The sequence below is a fragment of the Muntiacus reevesi genome, chromosome 17 (assembly GCF_963930625.1).
Source record: "Muntiacus reevesi chromosome 17, mMunRee1.1, whole genome shotgun sequence".
NCBI lineage: Eukaryota > Metazoa > Chordata > Mammalia > Artiodactyla > Cervidae > Muntiacus > Muntiacus reevesi.
The window spans coordinates 49,971,186-49,998,140 of record NC_089265.1 but is presented as its reverse complement, the minus strand read 5'-3'; the positions used below and the strand labels follow the sequence as shown (position 1 = coordinate 49,998,140).

General features: G+C 38.9%; 2 protein-coding genes across 4 annotated transcripts in view; one reads left to right on the top strand and one right to left on the bottom strand.

Moving 5' to 3' along the window:
- GNA14 (G protein subunit alpha 14) overlaps positions 1 to 3,573 on the top strand; it is a 188,404-nt gene extending 184,831 nt beyond the window's left edge. Inside the window, exon 7 of one of the 2 annotated variants that reach the window (XM_065908333.1) lies at positions 1,055 to 3,573. In XM_065908333.1, coding sequence (XP_065764405.1) covers positions 1,055 to 1,245 — 191 coding nt within the window. In that variant the 3' untranslated portion in view covers positions 1,246 to 3,573. The remainder of the gene's footprint in view (positions 1 to 1,054) is intronic. The other variant, XM_065908332.1, reaches the window with a different exon arrangement.
- An 11,647-nt stretch (positions 3,574 to 15,220) lies between these two features.
- VPS13A (vacuolar protein sorting 13 homolog A) overlaps positions 15,221 to 26,955 on the bottom strand; it is a 253,920-nt gene continuing 242,185 nt past the window's right edge. Inside the window, exons 70-72 of one of the 2 annotated variants that reach the window (XM_065908328.1) lie at positions 24,075 to 24,198; positions 18,490 to 18,564; positions 15,221 to 16,623 (exon numbers count right to left, since the gene is read on the bottom strand). In XM_065908328.1, coding sequence (XP_065764400.1) covers positions 16,573 to 16,623; positions 18,490 to 18,564; positions 24,075 to 24,198 — 250 coding nt within the window. In that variant the 3' untranslated portion in view covers positions 15,221 to 16,572. Of the gene's footprint in view, positions 16,624 to 18,489; positions 18,565 to 24,074; positions 24,199 to 26,955 lie in introns of those variants that run through there. The other variant, XR_010659536.1, reaches the window with a different exon arrangement.

Genomic DNA, 26,955 nt, shown 5'->3' with positions numbered 1-26,955 from the left:
TGGCACCAGTTCAGAGCTCTCAGCATAGCTTATCTGGGCCTCCTTGATCTGCCTCTGACGGACTTTCTTACCATCCCTCACTTCTGAATGGAAGCTCCAGTCAAATCAGCGTGTTTGCACCTCAGCCTCTGCATACGCCTCTCCTCCTGCCTGGGGTGTGCTGCCAACTCCCTTGCTAATTCTGCTTTGTTCTCTGAGACCCAAATCAGGCACCTCCTCCTTTCGGAAGGCCTTCTGATCCTCACCCCACCTCCTTCCACAGTAGGTGCGCCCCCGCAGGCTCCCCTGGGGGCCTGGGCTTGTGTTGCCCTCTCTGCCTTCAGCTGTCTTGTCGCAGCAGACCCTGAGGGCAGAGACTGCCTGCCTCATCTCTGCACTTCAAGTGCCGAAATGCAGCCCCTTCACCAGACAGCGTGGACACGGACGTTACCTTTATGACCTCTCCAAGGTGGAGGGAGAGTTTAGACCCTGTCGCTAATTAATTCTGGTGCAGAAACATTACCAAGTTTGATACTGATATTTAGACAAGTGGTGTTTAAACGCTCTCCTTTTTCCTTTTATTAACCACACTGACAATGTAGCATACAGCTCTCAAGCTTCACAATCAGACTTGGGAGCTTAGCTCCCCATATTCTCTCTTTTCCCTCCTCTACTTCACTTAAGAACCACCTCTTCAGGGACTTCCTTGGTGGTCCAGAGGCTAAGACTCTGCACTCACAGTGGAGCGGGAACTAGATCCTGATGCAGCCAAATAAATCGGTATATTTTTAAAGAGTAATTACGTCTTCAAAAATGGTCCAAATCAGAAAATTAAATTAGGTCACTATTTTTCAACAAATCTCTTTCAAGTATGATTTTTAGATACCAGTGGACACTTAAAATACCCTTCTGCAGGTTCATAACAAAATAATGCCCCAAGTAAAAGAGCCTCTAGAAATAAGATGGCTCAAAGAAGGATTCCTACTAAGAACAAGAGTTCACTGAATATGACTTTTGAGAGGATCTGGTGGTGAGTTGGTATCTTTCTTTTTGATTCTGATTGCCCTCATGACAGGACCAAAGCAAGATGTCAAAGCTGCCAGAGACTTTATCCTGAAGCTTTATCAAGATCAGAATCCTGACAAAGAGAAAGTCATCTATTCCCACTTCACATGTGCTACAGACACAGAGAATATCCGCTTTGTGTTTGCTGCTGTGAAAGACACAATTCTACAACTAAACCTGAGGGAATTCAACCTGGTGTAAAAGCTGCCGGGCACCCCTCACCTGGGCCAGAAAACCGGATTTGTTTTATTTGCAAGAGCTCTGACATCACCCAGCTCAGCCCACTTGGTGGCGCCAAGTCCATCATGCAGCCACGGGGATGGGTGATGGAGCTTGTAAGATGTTTGAATTCAGCAAAATGTTTTCAAAGTCTTGCTTTTACATTTCTTAACTTTAAGCTGTAAGATTTTTTGTATAATTTTTGAATTTGGTATTCTACAGAATTCTAAAAAGCCACTGTGATTTATGGTTTTTTTTTAATTGAAGTGTGTGTGCCATTAGAAAAATCACATAACAGAGGAGCCTGTCAATTTATAGATCCTGCTTTGACACCTCTAGTATTGGTTAGGTAACCTTTTTTAAAAATTAAATATTGTAATTGTTTTTCTCTCTTCATGCTGAAGTATTCAACATGCAACCAAAGATTTGTTTTTTAAGTTTGTTTTTCTTTGTGTTAACTTTCTAAGTCAAATTAATGATTGTATCAGTACCTCTAATTTAGTTTTGCCACAATTTGATTATTATGGACTCTAGATAGTATTATGCTGTACTGGTGAAAAATGTGTGGTGAAAACTTACACACATATATATATTCCAACGGAGATCGACCAGGCCTTATAAACTTATGAAACAGCTAACAGCCCAAATTGTTTAACGAATGTACTGTATCCTCTGCCAGAGTTCTGAAGGCTACACAGATTTGCTGTTTGAACCATGTATGTTGTGCCTTTCTGAGGAGGCTAAGAATATACCGTTTTACCATTAGCACTGGATAATGTTTCTTTGAGCTCATGGTTGATTGATAGTTCTGCTCCTAAAAAGAAAAATGCTGTGACTTTAATAACTCAGAAACTTCCTAAATGTCCCTATCGGGGAGGTAAAATAATTTTCCTTCCACCCTTCTAGGTTCTTGGCTGAGACCTCACCCCTCTAATAATAAAATAATGTAAGCCTAACACCATGTATCCTCCTGTATACATGGGAGACATCCTGGGAAACTGAGTTTAACTCTACTAAAATGACTCAAGCCATCTCGTTAAATACTTTCTTCAGCTGAAGATGCAAGAAAGATGGAGAAGAGACGGTCACTTACGGGAGGTTAATAGGTAAAGCACAATAAAAAAGGGTGAGGTTGTTTAGCTGAATTAAGATGGGCACCTTTTACATTGATAATTTGTCATTTAGAATCACCCTTCCAGGAACAGAGAAGGAGACACATTTAAAATGGAGAGTTCCTTAAACTAAATGTATATTTCCCTTACAAAAGGGTAACTTCCACTAGATTTTCAGAGCTTTTCTTGTGTGTCTTGTTTCTTAAAAACAATCACCAAAAGCACATGAAAAGATGCTTAGCATCACTAATTAGTAGAGAAATGCAAATCATAAGTACCATGAGGTACTTCTTCACACCTGTCACAAGGGCCATCATCAAAAAATCTACAAACAATAAATGCTGGAGAGGATGTGGAGAAAAGGGAACCCTCAAACACTGTTGGTGGGAATGTAAATTAGTGCAGCTACTATGGAGAACAGAACAGAGGTTCCTCAGAAAACTAAAAACAGAACTTCCATGAGATCCAGCAATCCTACTCCTGAGCATATATCCAAGAAAACCATAACTTGAAGATAATATGCATCCCCATCTACCATAGCCAAGACACAGAAGCGGCCTAAATGTCCATCAACAGCGGAATGGGTGAAGAAGGTGGGGCACACAGACACACTGGAATATCACTCAGCTACAGAGGTGAACACCACAGTGCCACTTGCAGCAACATAGATCGACCTAGATTATCATATGAGTGAAGTCAGAGAAGGACAAATATGTGCTATCACTTATATGTGGAATCTAAAAAAATGGTATAAATGAACTTATTTACAACACAGAAATAGAGTCATAGATTTCTAGATGTTGGAGCTAAAGCATCTTCCAAGTTTGAATGCCTCTGATGTCATCACATATTCAGGTGAACTTCCTGAGTGGCCCACAGAGCACCAGGCACAAAGATGATCTGAACATGAGCCGTTTGGGCTGTTTCTCTGAAGCTTATAGCAGTCCACTTAACATTTAGTTCGCAGGACTTTGGGAAATACTTTTGTATTTGTAGAAAACAAACTTACGGTTACCGAGGAGGGGGGATGAACTGAGAGAGTGGGACTGAAACCTATACACTATATAAAATAGATAGCTAGTAAGAACCTGCCATAAAGCACAGGGAACTCTACTCACTACTCTGTAATGACCTATATGGGGAAGGAACCTAAAATAAATAAATTAACTAGTTTAAAAAATCAGTTCTAAGTAATTCTTATACTAAAGAGGTGTATATTTGGGTCACATACTCTGTTCCCCTTCAGTCCTGTCTTTAAAGGTTCAGTGAAGTTTTACAGTCCAGAAACTAGGTCGATAGACTATTATTTCATTGAACCAACCTCTCAGTCTTGAGAGTAGGTCAGCTCAGTTGAACAGCTGTCTCATTACAGGAGCTAGTGTTGCAGGTGGGGTCCCGAAGTTAGCCTTATATGGTGTGAGCAATTAGGTACTTATCAACAAGCATGTCTATGGAAACAAAAGAAAAACAAAAGTTAGTGGTTGGGGCAAATTATAAATTCAGCCTGAAGTCCCCCGATCAGATTTCTAAATGTTGGAGCTGAAGCATCTTCCAAGTTTGAATGCCTCTGATGTCATCACATATTCAGGTGAACTTCCTGAGTGGCCCACAGAGCACCAGGCACAAAGATGATCTAAATATGAGCCATTTGGGCTGTTTCTCTGAAGTTTGTATCAACCCGCTTGACATCCAGTTTGCAGGACTTTGGGAAATACTTTTGTAAAAGCAAAACAATAACTTTCATAAATGACAAAAGACTTAAAAATAGTCATTATTAAAAAAACTGATGAGCCTTTGTCAGTTGGCAAAGAAATATGGTTATTTCTATGACATACATTTTAAGAAAACTAGAATTATAAATGATGATATTATTAATATATAAGGACATGTCAGATTTCTTACCTGGCTTCCCAGGTGGCACTAGTGGTAATGAATCTGCCTGCCAGTGCAGGAGATTTAAGAGACTTAGGTTTGATCCTTGGGTTGCGAAGATCCTCTGGAGGAGGAAATGGCACCCCACTCTAGTATCTTGCAGGGGGAATCCCATGGACAGAGGCTACAGTCTATTGGGTTGCAAAGTCTTGGACACAACTGAGCATCTAAGCACGTTAGATTTCTAGGAATGTCATAACAATTTGACTTTGATTCCAAGTCAAAAGAGTGGAAGAAAACTAGAAACAGTTTGAAGAGATGTAGCCAGATTATTTGAGGAAAGTAGAATAATTCAGGATCCCGTCTACTTTACAGGTAAAAAAGGAAACAGACAATTAATAGGACTAGAACCTTATACCCAGAAGAGTATGTTATTTACTGAAGTATCATTTTTCTGTTTACAATCACTCCCTTTTTGCCAAGGAGAAGCTTTCCATTCCAACTAAGAAGGAAATGAAAAGACTCCTATGTCCTGGAGCTTTAGGGTTTAGTGAAATTTGTCTTTGTAAAGTCTGCATAAAGCATTCAATACAGAGGCCTGTGAATGCACTCCTTGAGCGTATAATCCAACTTTGACCAGCTTTTGCTTCTATCAACCCCTCAACACTGACCTCCAGCTGATCTATTTCTTGATCATCTGCAGGACAGCTTGGGAGACATTCTGGTCGTTTCCTTGAGGTGCAGTTGGGAGGTCCATCTATTAGGGGGCTATCTGGCTTGTCTGATAACTGCAGTATAATTACAGATGAGAAGAATACCTTTGAACATCCAGTCAAGGTCCTGTGGGTCCTCCTTGATGGTGTAGCAGTTAAGACTCTGCTCCCAGTGTAGAGGGCCTGGATTTGATCCCTGGTCAGGGAACTAGACACCACACACCGCCACAAAGATCCCACACGCAGCAACTAAGACCTGGCACAGCCAAATAAACTATTCTTAAAAAAAAAAAAAAAAGTTTAAAAAGGTCCTTGTGAGTGAGGTTGTGAATGGCCATTGATCCTAACTCTTTTCTAAATCTGGTAGGAACTTCTGAAAGTGTAGGCAAAAAGGGCTTTGTAACTTTATCTTGTTAAAGAGTTAAAGGTCAGTGTTCAGGGGTTGATAGAAGCAAGAGTTGTTCAAAGTTGGATTGTACACTCAAGGCACGCATTCAGAAGCCTCAGTGTTGAATGCTTTATACAGACTTTACAAATTGCACTAAACCCTGGACTGGTGGCTCAGTTGGTAAAGAATCTGTCTTCAATGTGAGAAACCTGGGTTTGATCCCTGGGTTGGGAAGATCCCCTGGAGGAGGGCATGGCAACCCACTCCAGTGCTCCTGCCTGGAGAATCCCTAGGGACAGAGGTGACTGGCAGGCTACAGTCCACGGGGTCACAAAAAACTGGATACAACTGAGCATCCAAGCACAAAGGCTAGACACGATATTCCTTTGTGTCCTCTTTTCAACTTGATCTCCCCATAGGTACCAATAAGACAATTCTTTAGAGTAAGAGCTCTCTAAAATTTTTTTCAAATACAAAAGTTTTTCCAATTCAAAAGATCCATCATCTGGCCATTGATGAGTTGGATCTTCAGTGGTATTATATTAATCTCAACAGCAACTCAAATCAATAAACCTTTTTATGGCTTAACTGTGGGTGCAAGAGGTGTGCCCTAAGGGGATGCAAAAGATCATAAGATCTAGAAAGTTCACTCCCAGAGTTAGCCCTAAGAAATTAAAGACCCTCTTTCTCACAGGGAAGAATGATGTACTGAAAACAATCTCTCAGGTTTTTCTATGAGAATGTGAAATACCTCTAGTCACAAATTGCTAATCTGTAATACCAGGCAGACACTAGTGGAATGGGACTTTTCTACCACTAACAAGACAACAAAGGTTGACATGCAAACAAAGGTTGGCCCCTTATGGACTGGGACCCCTTCAGACAAATTCTCCTGAGAGTTGGCACAGTAGGAATGCTACCTGTCACTGTGTGTTTCAAATCTCCATCCTACTGTGTGGCTGCCAGGTACACATCAATACTAGCATCTTCCAGCTGGTGATGACTAGAGACAGTTTTCCTACCAGTTGAAAAGCCAAGCTCTCAAGACAAAGAACAAGATGAAAGGAAAACCTTCTTGACTACAGTTCTCCTCCTTATGAAAAATGACACAAAGGACAGACAATGTAAGTCAGTGACCATCTCTGGAAGGGAAAGGGATTAACAGAAAAGAAGAGTACTTATAATAAAATCTCTACCAGAGTCTTCATACTCAAGGAACTAATTCACATGAACATTCTCTTCTATAAATCTAAATTTGCAAAGGAAAGAATAAGGGGCAAGTTCCTCTTCCTCTCTCAACTGAGCCTTATAGACTGAGAGAGATTACTTCTATAAGAATTCTTACCCTTTGCTGGCTTCTGCCGGTTTTCCAGGTTCCCATCTTCAGGCTCCGAAGGAAGTACAGTGTTTCAGCAGGTCCCATCATGGGTCACCCAACTGTCAAGTGGGGAAGAAAGATTACCACCCTACCATTCTAGGTTCTTAGTTGAGACCCCACCCCTATAATAAAAGACAGATTAACAGGAGAAAAACAAATAGAAAACAACATATATACGTCCCATTTACATGTGAGACACCCTGAAAAACTGAGTAACTCCATCAATGGCCCAAGCCATCACCTTAAATACCTTTTTCAGCCAAAGACACCAGAAGAATGTTGGGAGAAGGCTAGTTGTGAGAAGTTACCAGGAAAAACACAGTAAATGGGGTAATGGGGCAGATTTGAGCTGGGTATCTTCTCCATTGATAAGAGTTTCCTGTGATTTAGAGTCATCTTTCTCTTTCTGGTACAGATTAGGAGACACACCCTTACAAATAAAAGTTTATGTCATAAATGTAAAGGTCTCCTGCAAATGAGTAATTTCTACTAGATTTTTAGAGCTTTTCTTGAAAATAACCTGCTCAAAATAATCCCTTTGCTAAAGAGGCATATTTGGTGATGGCATATTCTGTTCCCCTTCATCCTCCTTTCTGAGGCATTAAGCTTTAAAAGCTAACCTTCATTCAAGAAATGAAGGCAAAAGCAACAGTTTTTGTGGAGCCTGACAATGATATCAAAATTTAATCTGAACAGTAACATTCCGGGAATAGCCGAGGCCATTTTGCGTAAGAGAACAAAGAACGGGAGACACGGGAGCAGGTGCCGATTGCTGCCCATGCCGTCCTGCGAGTGTGCACGCTGCCACCATCACTAAGCAACCCAGAGCAGGCGCCAGCCACTGCCCTCTGGGAGGCTCAGGGCAGGGGCCGATTGCCGCCCCACCCTACTGGGAGCGTGCCTAGGCCACTGCACCCGGACACCCCCATCACCAAACCCCACATCCACTGGGAAGGTGACCCACAAACTGGAAAATAATTATACAGCAGAGCTTCTCCCACAGGAGTGAGAGCTCTGAGCCGCACATCCACCTCTCCAGTCTGAGGGTCCGACGTCAGGAGCAGGAGCCCCCAGAGCACTGAGTTCTGTTTGAACTCCACAGGACTGGGGGCAGCAGAGACTCCACCCTTAAGAGGGTGCGCACGAGATTTCACATGCGCTGGGACCCAGCATAAAGCAGTGACTCCACAGAAGCCCGGGCTACATCTACCTGTGGGTGCTGGAGGCTCTCCTGGGGTTGTGGGGGTCAACTGTGGCTCACCGTGGGGGCGAGGACACTGGGAGTGAAGGCCCCAAGAATCCTGATCAACGTGAGCTCTCCCAGGGGTAGTCATTTTGGCACCAAGACCTGGCCCCACCCAGCAGCCTGTAGGGTCCAGTGCTGGGATGCCTCAAGCCAAACCACCAGCAGTGGGGGAGAACACAGCTCCAATCATCAGCAGACAGGCTGTGAAAGTTGTACTGAGCTCACAGCCAACTCTAAAGACACCACTTGACATGGTTCTGCCCACTACACAGACAAGACCTAGCTCTACCCACCAGGGCGTAGGCACTAGTCCCTCCCACCAGGAAGCCTGCACTAGCCCCTGGACCAACCTCACCCACCAAGGGGCAGAAGACACCTGAAGCAAGAGGAACTATGATCCTGCTGCCTGAGGAAAGGAAACCACAAACACAGAAAGTTACACAAAATAAAATGGCAGAGAAGTATGTTCTAGATGAAGGAACAAGATAAAAAACCGGAAGAACAATCAAGTGGATGGAGTTAGGCAATTGAAATGAATAACAACTCAGAGTAATGATACTGCAGATGACACAAGATCACAGAAAAAGAGTGAAGGCACAGACCAAGACGACACAAGAAATGTTTAACAAAGAGCTGGGAGACTTACAGAACAAATAAACAGAGATGAACAATACAATAACTGACATATGAAAATATACTAGCAGGAATCAATAGCAGAATAACTTAAGCAGAAGAAAGAATAAGTCAGTTGGCACATAAAATGGTGGGAATAGCTGAGGAGCAGAATAAAGAAAAAAGAATGAGAAGAAATGAGGACAGGTTCAGAGATCTCTGGGACAAAATTAAACACATCAACATTAGAGTTATAGGGGTTCCAGAAGATGAAAAGAAAGAGAAAGTGTCTACGACATAAATCACAGCAAGATAGTTTTTGATCCACTTCCTACAGTAATGAAAATAAAAACAAAAATAAACAAATGGAACCTAATTAAACTGAAAAGCTTTTTGCACAGCAAAGGAAACCATAAACAAAATGAAAAGACAATCCACAGAATGACAGAAAATATTTGTAAATGAAGTGACTGACAAGGGATTAATCTCCCAAAATATACAAACAGCTCATGCAGTTCAACAACAAAAAAATGAACAACCCCATCCATATAATGGGCAGGAGACCTAAGTAGATATCTCTCAAAGGAAGACATACATATGGCCAGAAAGCACATGAAAAGATGCTCAATATCACTAATTAATAGAGAAATGCAAATCAAAGCTACAATGAGGTACTACCTCATACCAGTCAGCATGGCCATCATCAAAAATGTATAAATGATAAATGCTGGAGAGGGTGTGGAGAAAAGGGAAGTCTCCTACACTTTGGGCAGGGATGTAAATTGGTACAACCATTATGGAGAATGTTATGGAGGTTCTTTAAAAAACTAAAAATAGAAAAAAAAAAAAAAACCTAAAAAACTAAAAATAGGACTACCATATGACCCAGCAATCATACTCCTAGGCATATACCCAGAGAAAACCATACTTTGAAAAGATACATGCATCCCAATGTTCACTGCAGCACTATTTACAGTAGCCAGGACATAGAAGCAAACTAAATGTCCATCAAAAAATGAATGAATAAAGATGCAGTACATATAAACAATGGAACTACCATAGGATCCACCAATGCAATTCCTGGGCATATGAAAACCATAACTGAAAAGATACATGCACCCCAATGTTCTTAGCAGCATAGTTTACAATAGCCAAGACATCTAAGCAACCTAAATGCCCATCACAAGGGAATGGGTAAAGAAGATGTGGTACTTGTAGACAATGGAATATTACTAAGCCAAAAAAAGAATGAAACAATGCATTTTGCAGGAACTTAGTTAAGTTCAGTCGTTCAGTCGTGTCCGACTCTTTGCAGGAACATAGGTGGACCTAAAAATTATAATACTAAGCGAAGTCAGACAGAGAAAGACAAATATCCTATGGTATCACTTATGTGGAATCTTAAAAAAAAAAAAAAAGATACAGATGAACTTCTTTACAAAACAGAAATAGACTCCCAGTCTTCGAAAACAAACATCTGGCTACCAAAAGTAAATGTGGAGAGTAGGGATAAATTAGGAGTTTAGCAATAACATATACACACACTATTATAAATAAAACAGATAATCAACAAAGACCAACTATATAGCACAGGGAAGGCTACTCGATATTCTATAATAACCTATACAGGAAAATAATCTAAAATAGAATGGATATATGTATAACTGAATTCTTTAGCTGTATACCTGAAACTAACATAGCATTGTAAATCAACTATACTCCAATATAAAATAAAAATTAAAAAACATTGCATTACTATGTTGCATACATGAAACTCATAATATGTAAATCAAGTATATTTTAATACAAAATAAAAATTAATCAATAATAAAATACCTAAAGAAAAAACATACCCCCAAAGGATGGAGAAGTCGCTCTCAAGGATATCTAGAAACGAAACAAACAAAAAGCAAAACAACCTGAGGCGGGAGTTGGGCACCATGCTCTTAAAGTCTGGAACCGCTTCTTATCATCCAACTAACATGTGAAAAGGGCTCAAGAGCATCAGTTACCGGGGCAATTAAACAATGAGGAATTTTGTTTTTAAGCACTTTCTAGCACTCGGTTATTATTTTTATCTTCGGCTGACAAAGCACATAAGAAAATGGCTTTGAGTCACTTTAAGTATCAGTAACAAGTCGGCTGAACACTTCATATTAGAAGCGAATGACTTATTTGTCAATATTAATTCTGCAAGTAGGAAATTCTCTCTCTTTGCCCTCCTTTCAAAATATAATCATTACTTACCTCGGAAATAAGCCAGTTGAAGTTTTCTGAGGCTGGGAGGCACAGTCTCGGTGCTTACGAATCAGGTAGGTATTACCACTCAAGCTCTCAGTCAGCAGGGATCATGCTGGGCTGGAAAGCTATCAGTTTTGACTTGCAAAACCAGGACCTTGGGCAATCTGTTAGCTATCCAGATTTATTTAGGACCCAAAGAGGGCAGAGTTTAAGTAGGTGAGACAGGACTTAATGGTAATTAATGTTTCTAGTTCTATTCAGTAACTAAAAAACAGAGGCAGACTGAAGATCGGAAACCTTTATTTTACTCAGTTTATTTGAAAGAGGTACACAGAGTTAAACCTGGCAGTCACGTGACCAAGCAATTCAATTCTACCAATAGCAAGAAATCATCATTTAGGAAAAAGTCACTGGTGAGCATGGCAAACCAATTTTCAGGAGGAAAAAGACTAAGTTCAATTTCAAGAAAATTTCACTGTAATTTTTGTGTTTATAAATTAATTATCTCATCAGAACACACAAAATCAAGGCAGGGACTGTATAACAGGCAACTTGGTCAGACGTAAGTACAAGGCAGTATTGCACTGAATCAGAAATAGACATTTAAAATACTATCATCACCAAGAATCATATTTTCACTAAAGAATAAGCATTCCAAAGAAGCAAAGACTATTTGGTCAATACAAACATTAAAGTGCACATTCCCTGAAAAATTCAATTTTATATGTAAAATGCACATTCACATACAGAGGACCATTTTAAGAAGTCTTAACAATCTGACCTTGCAACAAGTCGCAGATACAATTTCTAACAGTCTGTGAGTGCAGGCATAAAACTGACAATGAGAACATTTCAGTGTAGTCTACATTTTTACTTGAATGTTCTTCAGTTTCCAAGTTGGAAACTTTCGGGGAGCCAATGGAATGCTAGTGGTATGACTGCATAAGAAGAAATGTTGGATTTTTCCAACATGATATCTTTTAAGTACACTTTTGACAACTGGACTTTTTATTATAGCACTCTCACGGGGTTTCCTGTTATAAGGACTTCAAGAGAAGGAACCCGTTATTAAAGGTATCAAAGCAACAGTAAATGAATTTGAATGGTGCTCAGTGACAGGGATTTTCAGGTTGACAGACATCACAGCAGGTGCTAAACTATAATACAAATGTGTTAAGTGTAAAGTGATAAAAACTTTAAAAATATATGAGCATCAACCTATAAAATCTGAAGTTTCATATCTTACATGGCTCACTGGGTAACCAAGATTATCAATTTTTTGGAAAATGCCATAACACTTTTAAAAAAGAACTAATCTGTTATTTTAAAGTGAAACTTTTTTTTTTTTTTTTAATGACATGAACAGTTTATTTTACACAACAGGAAATAACGGTTTCAATTAGAGAAATATGAACGTGTGCAAAAGAGTAGGATCCAGTGTCTTCTCAGTCCTTGTGCCGGCCTTTTAGGATAGCCCTGGAACAAGTATTACTTTACACCAACTGGGGTAGAGAGAAACAAAGCAGGAGAAAAGGTCTGCCCTGATAGCTGTTTGGGGCAATGATCAAAGATACAGAATGTAAGAATCCTAAAAATTTTAACCAATCAGTGCTAGCTTGATTAGGTATAGCATTATCAGTAAGGTATAATTTCAAAAGCATTTTTCAAAGGATTGGGCAGGAGGGCGGATGGTTCTCATTTACAGTATGCAGAAGAGCGATCAGTGATATTGGGTAGCACCAAAGAAAATCTGATTCAACAAATTTTTTATTGAATCTTGCAAAAAGAATCAAGTTATCTGTATTTTCTACTTGAATCCTACATAAATTAGGAAATTCAATTATCTTCAGCTAAAAAGTGTTGGCATTTGTCTGGCACTCTCCAGAGAATAAGTATTTTGGCCCTAAAAGACTGTGACCTATGAATCAGCTCCCATTCGCCTTTGTCCGTTTGGTGACTCAGATGGCAGGTAGATGGAGCAAAGTCAATGTCCTTAAAAGGAGAACTTCTGTGCCCAATCCTAGTAAAATGCTTAGTGGGAGAGAGGAGGAAACACATTAAGTTAAAGGATATTCTGTGATCTTTTTTGGGAGCTGTTTATGGATCTAACTTCTCTATGCTTTTTCTAGACCACTGATACTTGGTGGGACATATTACACAGATATCTGATATATACCAGAAAAGGAAAACATTTCCAAAATAAGAGCTATCCTATCTTCTCACTCAAAAGAAAAAGACAGTGCTCACAGCCTAAAGACTCCCTGAGTTGTGGGTCTGTTGCACCTTGCCCAAAGTAAAGTAAGGCTTGGCACAATCCAGACTGTTTCAACAATCACTGAATGGTACATGCCTCCTACAGCCGTGGCTTTCGGGTTCCTCCTCCCCAAACTGCAATTCACGAGAAGAAATTACATTTTGTGACCCAGTATACACAGTATATAGATTATTTAACTAATTATTTAACTAAAACAATATTTAACCTTGTTACCTGCAAAGCTCTTTTCTTTTCTATTCCATTAAGAAAATATGCTGGTCTTGAACTGATTGCCTGGGTCACTAATGGGTTAAGACCTACAGTTTGAAAAACACCGTCCTTGAGGATTTTAGCTGACCTTGAGAGAAGGTAAAAGCAATGGCCCTGGAATCCGAACAGCTTTCTCTTATTTCTGGTGGCTGGGGCATGAATACATTTCCAAACAGCTGCTTCTACCTTCAGTGTATTCGGCAAACACTTTCAGTTCCTACAGGCAAACTAACCCACTGCCTTGTGGCAATCTTTTTAATACTGGGGCCTGAAAAGTACCAACGAAAACTGGTCATTGATGACTGAATAAATAAGGTCTATAAAACTCAGCACTGAGTAGCATCTTTACTTTTTACCAGACAGTAACAGGATACTACTTCACAGGATATTTCTAAGAGATGAGTTAGGTATGTGTATACTCACTGGGACAGTATTTTTACTAGTACTATTGGAAAAAATGACGGATATAATTATGATAGAATTGACAAATAAGTTTCAGAAAATCTTCTTTGGAGGCCACAGCATAGTTTTGGGATTGATTAGGATTATGGAGGAGAGAGGGACAGGAAAGGACTGCCACAGCTAATCATGATTATTTAGGGACCAGAAAATAATGCAGTTGCACTGAAGTGAGCCTGGGAAAAATCCCAAGGGCTTGCTAACACCAGGGAAGGAGCAGCCAATATACATATTGTAGTTGGGAAGTCACTGCAGAAGCGCACATGCTCTTTGGTTCACAGAGTATTTTGTAAATGTGAAGAAATTACAAGTTTCTTTTTGTATCAGAAATTAAAGTTGCTATGCTTAGTGATTATAGCTTTCTGGAGGAGAGTTGGCTAGGAACAGACACTCTGCCTTCAGCTTCATACATAATCACACACCAGGATACATGGAGGGTACAGGGCAACAGCTCACACATAACAGAGATGAAGGACAGAATACTCAGGACCCCTTTCCACAGCAACTACCCAACAACGAAGACGAGTTTAAAGTTCGCAAGCTGAGAACCACTAAACATAGTAAAATATAATTCAAGGTAGGTTACTTTTCAAATACCATTAAGATTATGGACTCTGTAATATTCAAGCAAAAGACTATAGAATCAAACATATAACTGTAAATTGTAAAATATTATGCCAAAAAGACTGACTCGTTATCTAGTGATTTACTTATATTGTTTTAGATGAAAAAAAGCTTCAAAGACCACTGATAAAACTATTGCTCTTGAAATTGTGGGTCTTTCTATTCCAGAGACAGGAACGGATGGGAGGTGTTGATGGACAGATGACTGATGGGGGGAGAAAGAATAAGAAAAGATATTTCTAGGCTCTTATTGGCACGGGAACAGGAAAAACGGGCACACTGGCTTTGCATGTGTACTAATGACAAGACCCACTCTGGCTGGCCTCCAGAGGATACCAGAAGGATTTCTCTCCTTACACTATTAAGACTTTTCCCCTTAATCACTGGATACCCAAAGAGTGATGGGTCTCTATTCTTTCTGAGAATAAAACCATGAAACTGGAGTAGGTAATGAGGCACTTGGCTAATGACACTGACTAGAACTCCAGTAAAGCAACATTTCAGACGATCAAAGATTTCTGACTACCTCTATTCTTAGGTTTAATTCTAATGTATGCAAAATTGGCAGAGCTCAGCAAAAAACAAAAAGTATATGTTACTTTGAACAAAGGCCATCCAAGGGAACATGCACTATCATGAGATTTGAAACTTGTCATCTTGTGATTAAATTTATGTTCATCAAAGAAAAAAAAATCCTGAAGGAACTATTATTAATAAACAACGTGTTTTTATAATCAGAGGAAAATCAGTAGTATTTAGTAGCAATATTTGGTCAGGAAGAAATACAATTACAGTCTGGCATGCTGTTTATTTTAGCTTTTACAACAAATCAAGGGTTCGAGGAATATGAGAATTTCACAACCATTAACTTCTTATACAGTCTCCAATTCTAAAAAGTTTATAGTAATTTGGTGGCATGTACAACACGCATCAAATACTCTTATTATTCAATAAATAAGATACTGCATTGTTCTCTTCATGGTTTACAATCATGTATTTATCCTCTTTCACTTGAAAACTCTCATTAATATAAAGGTACAAGGATCTTGGGCAAAAACCAAGGGAAAAAACACCCATGACATTTTTACTGATTTGCTGCCCATAGTTCTTGTTTGGATGAGCTACACACTTAGAAAGAGTGATTCTCATTTGAATAAGACAAAGCAAACCAGAAATTCTCAATTTATTGCCAACAGAATAGGTTACTGGGTTAGATTTTAGGGTAAACATATTTATCCTATATTTGTACAGAGACGGGCTATCCGTTCTGAAGCATAACTTGTATTAAGACAGTAAAATTTTATTTCATACTACCAGTGAATAGGAAGCTGGTATTGTTAAGGTCTCAGGAATTTTCCTTTAAGGTCAGCAATCTATTAAATCTATTAAAAATATAACCTTGGTAAACCAAGTAGATCTCAAGATGCTGGCTTGAGGAAGTATTTCTAAGGCTTTAAAGTTTTGAGAGGGACTTTCCCTGTTCAGGTATGACACTCAATTCTTCAAGCCTTTCTTAAGATGAGGCTTGAAGGGGTATTTGTCAATTTGTATCATATAAAATAAAAAAGATTATTTTTCATAGTCATGCTATGTACTTCAAATAGTAATTTAAGTCTACCCTTTATTTAAAAAAATAAGGAAAATCATACTAAAATATTTATCTGTAAAATGAACTTCATGTTTCTAAAGAAACTACCACCAAAGTTATCTTGATAGCACTAAGGCAATGTCTGATTTCATCATCTATTCATCATTCATTCAGGGAGTCTGACAGCATGATACAACTTTAAAATGTGAACTAGGAATATTCAATTTAGCTCCATTAAATTTAGGCTAAATATGGGCAATTTCTCCACCATTATAGAGAATCACCTGGAGCAAATACTTAAGATTCATAAAAGAAACACTTCTTTTATAAAGTAATCAGAATTTAACCAGATGCATGATTTCGAGTTAGAAAACCAAATGGATCCCCAAAGAGTTGAAATAGTTGAATCATGTAGCTGTTTTACTTGATTCTGAATTTTTTAAAAAAGTACTTGAAGTTACTTCTGTACTACACTTCCCAAACAGGTTTTGGAAGGTACAAGGTAGAAACTGTAATGATTTATTGCTGTATGTCTTCAGGCAGTGGTCTCTGTCAGAGGTTCGGGGAAGGTTCTCTTGCTTCTTCTAGCTTTCTGAGGATCCACTGTTGTGGGGAAATGAAGCAACATTTACTTAACTTCAGTGAATTTGCAATGATAAAATGTAATGAGTGAAAATCTAGAAGCTATCTTCCAGTTTAGTCAGGAGTATACAGATATAGCCAAGAACTAAATTCACTATGTAGGAGAGATCATTCATTCACTTAAATAGTCCAAGTGACTCAGGAACAACGGTACTGGGTTTGATTTAACAGTAGTAATAATACTATTCTAAGGTCTTTGGACTTAGATGTTCATCTTCAGAATAATAAAAGTAAAATGAACCATCCTGAGAGAGAAGGGTAATTTGACAGCTGGATTGAATAACTCTGGCATAGTGTAAAAATCATCTAGGCAGAATTCCTGCCAACCTATGCCAATTCTGTATCACAAGCCTTCATCATTCTATATGTTGGGTTCTGACTGAGTAGGAATAATACATATAATTCTACAGTAAGTAGTAGCAGAGCAACATTCTTGAGCATATTAATAGGTGCTTTCATGATGTATTTTTCTATTTTCAAAGGATCTGAAATTTCAAAATGCAAATGAAATGGGAAACTTTCTGCTGATAAAGTCTATTATCATTTGGCCTATATGACAAATAAAAGCCATGGAGTCAGTGATAACATGAAAATCTTAAGCAGATATATTTGTGCTTTTTTTATTTAAAAGAACCTAGTGGGAACAGCTCTAAGATAAGTAGAGAAAGAGAACTAGGCTCAGTAGCTTCTTCTGGATGCAGGGAGATTAAAAAGAACTTTGAGATAAAATAATATGGTGACAGAGATTAAATGGAAAACTTATTCCAGAGAAACTGAAGGTAATGTCCCCTTCAGCAACATAAAGAAGATGGCCTGCAAGTCATATTATCATCATGCTTTACACTGTCTCCCTGTTCCAGGCAACATGCATACTGAGGCTCTAGTCACTTTATCATTCTTTCTTCGTAACTTGTCCCCTTTTCAGTTTTCTATTGTCAGTATGTCAATGTTACCTTATATCACAATGTCTAGATAGAAAATGGCTCAGCACTTGCTAAATGATACAAGGCACACATATATGGGTGAGAGAGGTTCCTGCTTTGACCTCCAGGTTTAAGAAGTGAACTGGTCAATAGGCATAACCAGCCAGGACCAACACAGAGAGGCCAGAGGCCCAGGGATTCAGCAAAGAAGCCACGTGTTCTTACTTCTAAGTTTCACAAGCCAGTGAGCACAATTTAGCATCAGGAATAGCATCTAAGTTGTGACCAATGAGGTAGATAATCAATTCAGCCTTCCTTTTCTTGACAGTGCATATACTTTTAATTGCCATAATCCCTGAAGTATGTGGAGGGCTTTTCAATTCACCTAATTCACATTTTGAGAAAACTGAGGTTAACTGTCTTCCCCGAGGTCCTACAGTCAGGAAGGAACAGAATCAGTATCTAAAGATCAGATTTCCTGACTACAGGCATGGCTCCTCTCCCCTTGTGCCAGGCTCCAGTAACTAAAGGAAAAAACCAATGCAGCCCCACAGAAGAGAAATGAACAGTGCGGCGCTATACTCTCACTGCTGGGGCTGGTCGATGAGCATTAGAGTGAGTTAATTTGTTTGTTGGCTTTTTTCCTCCTGCAAAGTATTACAGTAAAGATTTAAAATAAGAGACCAATTTGATTTTAAAAACAAGTAGGTGTGTGAATTCAATCTAATGAAAAAATAATTTGGGGGGAAATATTACAGTTACATACATTAAAATCATCAAAACACAACATAAAATTGAAAAACTAACACAACTTATCTGCCTTAAAGACTAATATCAATACAACTTACACAGCTTTGAAATGAGAAGCTGCTATGTGTTTAAGTAAAAGGTTGACTATATTTACCCTTGCATCCTCTGGGGTTCTGAAGTTAACTATTTTTCCAAACTCTTTGGCATGGAATACAGACTTCACCCGTTCCTATAAACAGAGTAAGTACTTCATTAAAATGGAAATCTAGTTGCAGAAATACAAATAAAGAAATGTCATTTAAAAAAAAAAGCCAAGGATGAGAAATCAACAAGAATCAAATACAAACCAACAAAAAAAGACTAAATTCTAACCCATCCATTATCACTAAACCTAAGACAAAAAATTTTAGGTGAGATTTCAATTGCTTTATAAAGCCATAAAAGGCTGGCACAGAGGATAGGAAGGAGATGAATCTAGAAGCGGTGCCACTGTCTTCCCTCTCTCAGATAGTTCTTGATTTCTGGCCATGGATTCCTGATAATTTTCAGCTGAAAAACAATGCACACGTGTGTGAATACACATACACGCGGTGCGTAAGTATGTGCAAGTGTGTTTCTGTTTCTGTAACTTGACATTTTAAACCAATGCAATTCTTTTTATTTAAAGAATGCAATAAAAATGTAGCTTCAGAATCAAAGAAATCACAGTGGGTGTTATATGACTGTTCTCCAATTATTTTTCACTCTTTTAGTATTCTGTTCAGTGCTTGTGGGAGAACTGTTGGATGGTGGTGGATGTTGAGTATTAGAGGGACAAACAGAATGGAATTATTAAGAAGAGAGAGGAGTGGTGATTACTTCTATTAACCATGGGTAAAGACATAAAAGAAGCAGTATATTACTAGTCTAACAATTTCTACAAGTAATTAGACTAAACAGGTGTATCCAGACTTCAGAAGAAATCAGATTCTTCTATTTTAAAAAAAAAGGATGATTGCTAATATTAGGTCTTAGGGAGAGGTGGAAGAGGTAGAAATCAAGGAGATAAGTTTATCTTTGTAGATTAAAAAAAAAAAAAAGCTCCAAAAAACACAATATGGGCTAAAGCAGAGCCTAATAGCTACTCAGGTCAGTCGCTCAGTCGTGTCCAACTCTTTGCAACCCCATGGACTGCAGCATGCCAGGCCTCCCTGTCCATTACCAACTCTGGAGTTTACTCAAGCTCATGTCTATTGAGTCGGTGATGCCTCCCAACCATCTCATCCTGTCACATCTCCTTCTGCCTTCAATCTTTCCCAGCATCAGGGTCGTTTCAAATGACTCAGTTCTTCACATCAGGTGGACAAGTATTGGAGTTTCAGCTTCAACATCAGTCCTTCCTATGAATATTCAGAGCTAATTTCCGTTAAGATGGACTGGATGGATCTCCTTGCAGTCCAAGGGATTCTCAGGAGTCTTCTCCAACACCACAGTTCAAAGCATCAATTCTTCAGCGCTCAGCTATCTCTATAGTCTAACTCTCACATCTATACATGACTGCTGGAAAAACCATAGTTTTGTCTAGACGGATCTTTGTTGGCAAAGTAATGTCTCTGCTTTTTAATAAGCTGTCTAGATTGGTCACAACTTTTCTTCCAAGGAGCGTCTTTTAATTTCATGGCTGCAATCACCATCTGCAGTGATTTTGGAGCCCAAAAAGTAAATTCTGTCACTGTCTCCACTGTTTCCCCATCTATTTGCCATGAAGTGATGGGACCAGATGCCATGATCTTAGTTTTCTGAATGTTGAGTTTTAAGCCAACTTTTCACTTTCATGAAGTCTCTTTAGTTCTTCTTCGCTTTCTGCCATAAGGGTGGTCATCTGCATACCTGAGGTTATTAATATTTCTCCCAGCAATCTTGATTCCAGCTTGTGCTTCATCCAGTCCAGCATTTCTCATGATATATTCTGCATATAAGTTAAATAAGCAGGGCGACAATATATAGCCTTGATTACTCCTTTCCCGATTTGGAACCAGTCTGTTGTACCATGTCCAGTTCTAATTGTTGCTTCTTGACCTGCATATAGATTTCTCAGGAAGCAGGTCAGGTGGTCTGGTATGCCCATTTCTTTAAGACTTTTCCACAGTTTGTTGTGATCCACACAGTCAAGGATTTGGCATAGTCAATAAAGCAGAAATAGATGTTTTTCTGGAACTCTTGCTTTTTCGATGATCCAGCAGATGTTGGCAATTTGATCTCTGGTTCCTCTGCCTATTCTAAAACCAGCTTGAACATCTGGAAGTTCATGGTTCACATACTGCTGAAGCCTGGCTTGGAGAATTTTGAGCATCACTTTGCTAACGTGTGAGATGAGTGCAACTGTATGGTAGTTTGAGCATTCTTTGGCATTGCCTTTCTTTGGGATTGGAATGAAAACTGACCTTTTCCAGTCCTGTGGCCACTGCCGAGTTTTCCAAATTTGCTGGCATATTGAGTGCAGCACTTTCACAGCATCATCTTTTAGTTTTTGAAACAGCTCAATTGGAATGCCATCACCTCCACTAGCTTTGTTCATAGTGATGCTTCCTAAGGCCCACTTTACTTCACATTCCAGGATGTCTGGCTCTAAGTGAGTGATCACACCATCGTGATTATCTGGGTCATGAAGATCTTTTTTGTATAGTTCTTCTGTGTATTCTTGCCACCTGTTCTTAATATCTTCTGCTTCTGTTAGGTCCCTACCATTTCTGTCCTTTATTGAGCCCATCTTTGCATGAAAAGTTCCCTTGGTATCTCTCATTTTCTTATCTCTAGTCTTTCCCATTCTATTGTTTTCCTCTATTTCTTTGCACTGATCACTGAGGAAGGCTTTCTTCTCTCTCTTTGCTATTCTTTGGAACTCTGCATTCACATGGGTATATCTTTCCTTTTCTCCTTTGCCTTTAGCTTCTCTTCTTTTCCTAGCTGTTTGTAAGGCCTTGTCAGACAACCATTTTGCCTTTTTGCATTTCTTTTTCTTGGGAATGGTCTTGATTACTGCCTTCTGTAAAATGTTACAAACCTCTGTCCATAGTTCTTCAGGTACTCTATCCATCAGGTCTAATCCCTTGAATCCATCTGTCACTTCCACTGTATAGTCATAAGGGACTTTATTTAGGTCATACCTGAATGGTCTAGTGATTTTCCCTACTTTCTTCAATTTAAGTCTGAATTTAGCAGTAAGGAGTTCATGATCTGAGCCACAGTCAGCTCCTGGTCTTGTTTTTGCTGACTACATAGAGCTTCTCCATCTTTGGCTGCAAAGAATATAATCAATATGATTTCAGTATTGACCATCTGGTGATGTCCATGTGTAGTCTTCTCTTGTGTTGTTGGAAGAAGGTGCTTGCTATGACCAGTGCATTCTCTTGGCAAAACTCTTTTAGCCTTTGCCCTGCTTTATTCTGTACTCCAAGGTCAAATTTGCCCATTACTGCAGGTATTTCTTGACTTCCCACTTTTGCATTCCAGCCCCCTATAATGAAAATGACATCTTTTTTGGGTGTTAGTTCTAGATGATCTTGTTGGGGCTTCCCTGGTGGCTCAGAGGATAAAGTGTCTGCCTGCAATGCGGGAGACCCGGGTTTGATCCCTGGGTTGGGAAGATCCCCTGGAGAAGGAAATGGCAACCCACTCCAGGATTCTTGCCTGGAGAATCCCATGGACAGAGAAGCCTGGCAGTCTACAGTCCATGGGGTCGCAGAGTTGGACACGACTGAGCGACTTCACTTTCTTTCTTTCTAGATGATCTTGTACGTCTTCACAGAACTGTTCAACTTCAGCTTCTTCAGCATTACTGGTCAGGGCATAGATTTGGATTACCGCAATATTCAATGGTTTGTCTTGGAAATGAACAGAAATCATTCTGTCATTTTTGAGAATGCATCCAAGTACTGCATTTCAAACTCTTCTGTTGACTATGAGGACTACTCCATTTCTTCTAAGGGATTCTTGCCCATAGTAGTAGATATAATGGTCATTTGAGTTAAATTCACCCATTCCAGTCCATATCAGTTCGCTTATTCCTAAAATATCGATGTTCACCCTTGCCATCATGTTTGACCACTTCCGATTTGCCTTGATTCATGGACCTAACATTCCAGGTTCCTATGTAATATTGCTCTTTACAGCATCGTACTTTACTTCCATCACCAGTCATATCCATAACTGGGTGTTGTTTTTGCTTTGGCTCCATCTCTTTATTCTTTCTGGAATTAGTTCTCTACTGATCTCCAGTAGCATATTGGGCACCTACTCACCTACTGACTTGGGGCTACTCATTATTTCATTAAGTGGCCACAGGGTCTTTCGTTTTTTGAGTGAATCAGAGAAATTCTCAGTGGGTAAATTGGTCTAAGATGCTCAAAAACTAACATCCAGTCTACTTAAGAGCTGCCCCATATCTGAAACGAATTGTAAGATTGAACTAATGGTCTTCACTAGTTAAGCATAGGACCTAGGCACAGTTCTGTTCTGTAGGCTAGCCTAGAGGAACTCTGTTGTTTTTGCCCGTGTCCAATGCCCCTTCTTCCAGTAACGATTTCTTGAATCGCCTCTGGGTAACTACTTCTCACCATCTCTTACTGCCAAAACTTCATATAGAGCTGACCTTTCCTTCTTGGTAGCACCATACTCATTCTGTGACCTCCCCTGGGCAACTGGCTAATGTGATTGGTTTAGGAATAAGCAAGTGATCAAAGGTGGCCCAGTGAGACCACTGAGAAGCTTTCATTGTGCTGAGCTAGTAGGATATGAGCCTGGAACTTCTGGTCACAGTGTCACCAAAGGACAGACTGGTTGAGAATGAAGTCCACACTGAAGAAAGTAGAACCTAGAGATGGGGGCGGGAGGAATGGACAAAATGGAGGAGGAGAGGAATGGAAGAGAATAAATGCTAATGATGTCATTAGGGCATAATTAAGTCACAAGATATAGACTTGGACTTCTCAGTTATATGAACTAATTAAAACCCTCAAAACCAAACAAAACCACAAATAACAATGAACAAAACTAACTTGGCCTGAATCACATATTTCTGGATTAATACAGCCACTGCCAAGTGGCCCTCCACATAGGTATCTAGTAAATACCTTGGGGTCAAATATATTATATTTCTTTCTATCACCTATAGTACTGAGAGCAGTCAATACAACTTACAGTGGATATTGAGACTCTTGATGATTTACCAAATGACTAGCAATTTTCTGTATTTTATATCAACATCCAAGTACCAGGTACTGCACTAGCTGCTACAAATCAAAGAAATGGTCTCTGCATTCAAGAAGATTACAACTGAATTAGGAAGATAATATCTATAAAAAGATAAAAGAACTATTGATAACAGGCTGTTAGAGTGAAAACTTCTCAAGTGTCTTTTAGTGAGCATTTCAGGGAAAAATATTCTGCAGCAACTGCCAGGGATTCTGAGGTATACAAATATCCCACTTTAGTGCCTTAGATAGCAACGAAGAAGGTACAGCTCTGCTACTGAGTATGAAATGAGGGCCCACAAACGTTGTCAATGTGAGAGAACAAAAGTGCATTTCTTCTTGGCCCAAGTTTCTTTTCTTTAAGCCTGAGTAAGACAGCAGGTGCAAAGAAAAACCATACAAAGATAAAGCAACATCTATAAAAGAAGTAGAAACATTACAGACGTCAAGACTATTTTAATGTGTTGTTTTCAGCTCTAAGTATTAAAAAAAATTCTATTCAACATACCTTTGCTTCGATGCGCAGTCTTCTCTCATGAACAATGAATGGTTCTTTGGTAAACTCATCAAAGCTATACTGCCACTCACAAGTAAGCTGTCCAAATGTTCCTTTGGTTACAAACAATACACCACTCAAAAAGAAAGAGAAGAATCTACTTTAAAAACTGAAGAATTTACATCCAATAATATAATAAAGCAGTATACACATTTTTTGCAAGGGCATGTAGAACATTCACTAAGAGACACCACAATCGAGGTCATAAAAGACTAAAATGAATTTAAGGAAACTGAAATAAAACAAAATATGTTCTCAGTATGTTTAATGAAATTAAACTAGAAAATAAGTAACAGAAATAAGGACACTTCCAAATGTTTACTTAACAGAGTACTTCCAAAAAAATAAATACATGGGTCAAAGAATCTCAAAGAAAATTAGAAAATAACTGAACTAAATAAGAATGAAAACATGAAATCTGTAGCAATGTTCACTAGGAAATGTATAGAATGACATACTTATATTAGAAAAAATAAAGTACTTATAAAGTGAAATATATTAGAATTTTTTTAAGAAATAGGAAAAAGTTAAGAGAACCAGTTACCAAGCAATATTTTGGAGAACTTCCATGGAATTAGTGCTCTAGAAAAAAATGCTTTTGTTGCTAAGGCTCCATAAAATATATTTACCAAACTTTATCAGAAAGAGGTTTTTAAAAGTAATTCTTGTTCTCCCCCAATTATTTTGAGGAAAGAAATCAAGAGATGCAAATAATTCCATTTATAATAATTCTATTTAATTCTTCCTTCAAAGGCCTTTCTTCCCCGAGTCATCTTTCTGGCTGATATATCAATTGTAGGTACAATCAGAGGTTTCTCTAAGTGGCATATACTTTAAGTTAAGGGACTGAGTTAAAGAAACAGCTGATACATGGCTAGAATGGAAAAAAAAAAAAGACAGCTAATCAAGATTTATTTCTTTCATCTCCATCTTCTGTCTCTGATCCCGTCTTTCACCAATTGGATTATAGAGACTGTTGAAATAGACCCACTGGTCCTCCAGAATATCTACAACCATGTGAAAAACCAAAGCTAGGCTAATTTTATTGCAGATATTTAGTATTTCCTCTCCTGATTCAAAGATCCTTTATCTTCAAGTGCAAAACTTGGAAAGTACATCCTAAGTATAAATATCATTTTTCAATCAAATAACTCATTACACTTACTGTCAAGGTTTATATGACCACATTTAAAGAGGTCCACTATGTTGAGAAGAAAGTTATTTCTAAAATGTTGGAAGATGTGGAAATAATAAACTTTGTAAATGACTCTTGTTTTAACTCTGATGAGTCACCCTTCCCTTAGTCAATGGGGAGAAGGATTAATAAAACATGACTGAATGCTGCTATGAACAAGAATGACTGAACCACTGGTTTTTAAATATAAAAGTTCAGAAACTTAGGTGTACATTATAGTATATATTTCTAAATGAATACTAGGCAGTCATTTACAAATTAAGAAAGATCCCCATATGCTGACATGGAGTACTCTTTAAGACATAGGCCTTAAGTAAAGAATTAAGGTACAGAATGGTATTATAATAGATTCCCATTTACATTAAAATATGTATGTGTATGCCTATACAAAAAACTAAGATAAGGGCATACGGTCACATCACTTCATGGCAAATAGGAGGGGAAAAAGTGGAAGCAGCGGCAGATTTTATTTTTGGGGGCTCCAGAATCAGTACAGATGGTGACTACAGAAATTAAAAGATGCTTGCTCCTTGGAATGAAAGCTATGACAAACTTAGACAGCGTATTAAAAAGCAGAGACATCACTCTGCCAACAAAAGTCAATATAGTCAAAGCTATGGTCATGGACGGATGTGAGAGTTGGACCATGAAAAAAGGCTGAGTGCCGAAAACTTGATATATTTCAGATTGTGGTGCCGGAGAAAACAATCAAACCTAAAGGAAATCAACCCTAAACATTCACTAGAAGGATTGATGCTGAAACTAAAGCTCCAAACTTTTGGCTGATGCAAAGAGCTGACTCACTGGAAAAGATTCGGATGCTGGGAAAGATGGAAGGCAAAAAGAAAAGGAGGTGGCAGGGGTAAGATGGTTAGATGGCATCACGAACTCAATGGACATGAATTTGGGCAAACTCCTGGAGATAGTAAGCACAGAGGAGCCTGGCATGCTGCAGTCCATGGGGTCACAAAGAATCAACATGGCTTAGCAACTGAACAACAGCCACCAACACACCTACACAGGCAGACACATGCTTTTAGGGGCAGATGTTTGCCTGCACAGGCATAGACAATTTCAAGGACACAAAACAAACAAAAGGAGTTGCCCCAAGGAAAAGAGGGACTAGCATCTGAGATGGAAAGAATATTGGCTCTCACATCTATACCTTCTAAATACTCTGAGTTTTCTACTCTCTGTTACTCTTTAAACAAGAAAATTCAGATAGTGCTATAAATTTGGGGCTCAGAAATTATTAGGATTAAAAACATTAAACATGATTGCTAAGTTCAATAATCAACTTAAACCAACAAGATGCTTATATAAATTCACCCTTTTGGCAGTGGACAAACTTGCATCAGTCAGTAGGCCACCCCTTTCTATTTAGATTTTCTATTTCTCCTCCTCAGCTACTTTTAGGCACGAGGCATGCAGAGCAAGAGAATCACAGTTACTATGAAGTGAGGTGTTAGTCGCATCTGACTCTTTGCGACTCTATGGACGGTAGCCCACCAGGCTCTTCTGTCCATGAGATTCTCCAGGCAAGAGTAATGGAGTGGGTTACCATTCCCTTCTCCATGTGATTTTCCTGATCTAGGGATCGAAACCAGGTCTCCTGCATTACAGGCAGATTTTTTTAAC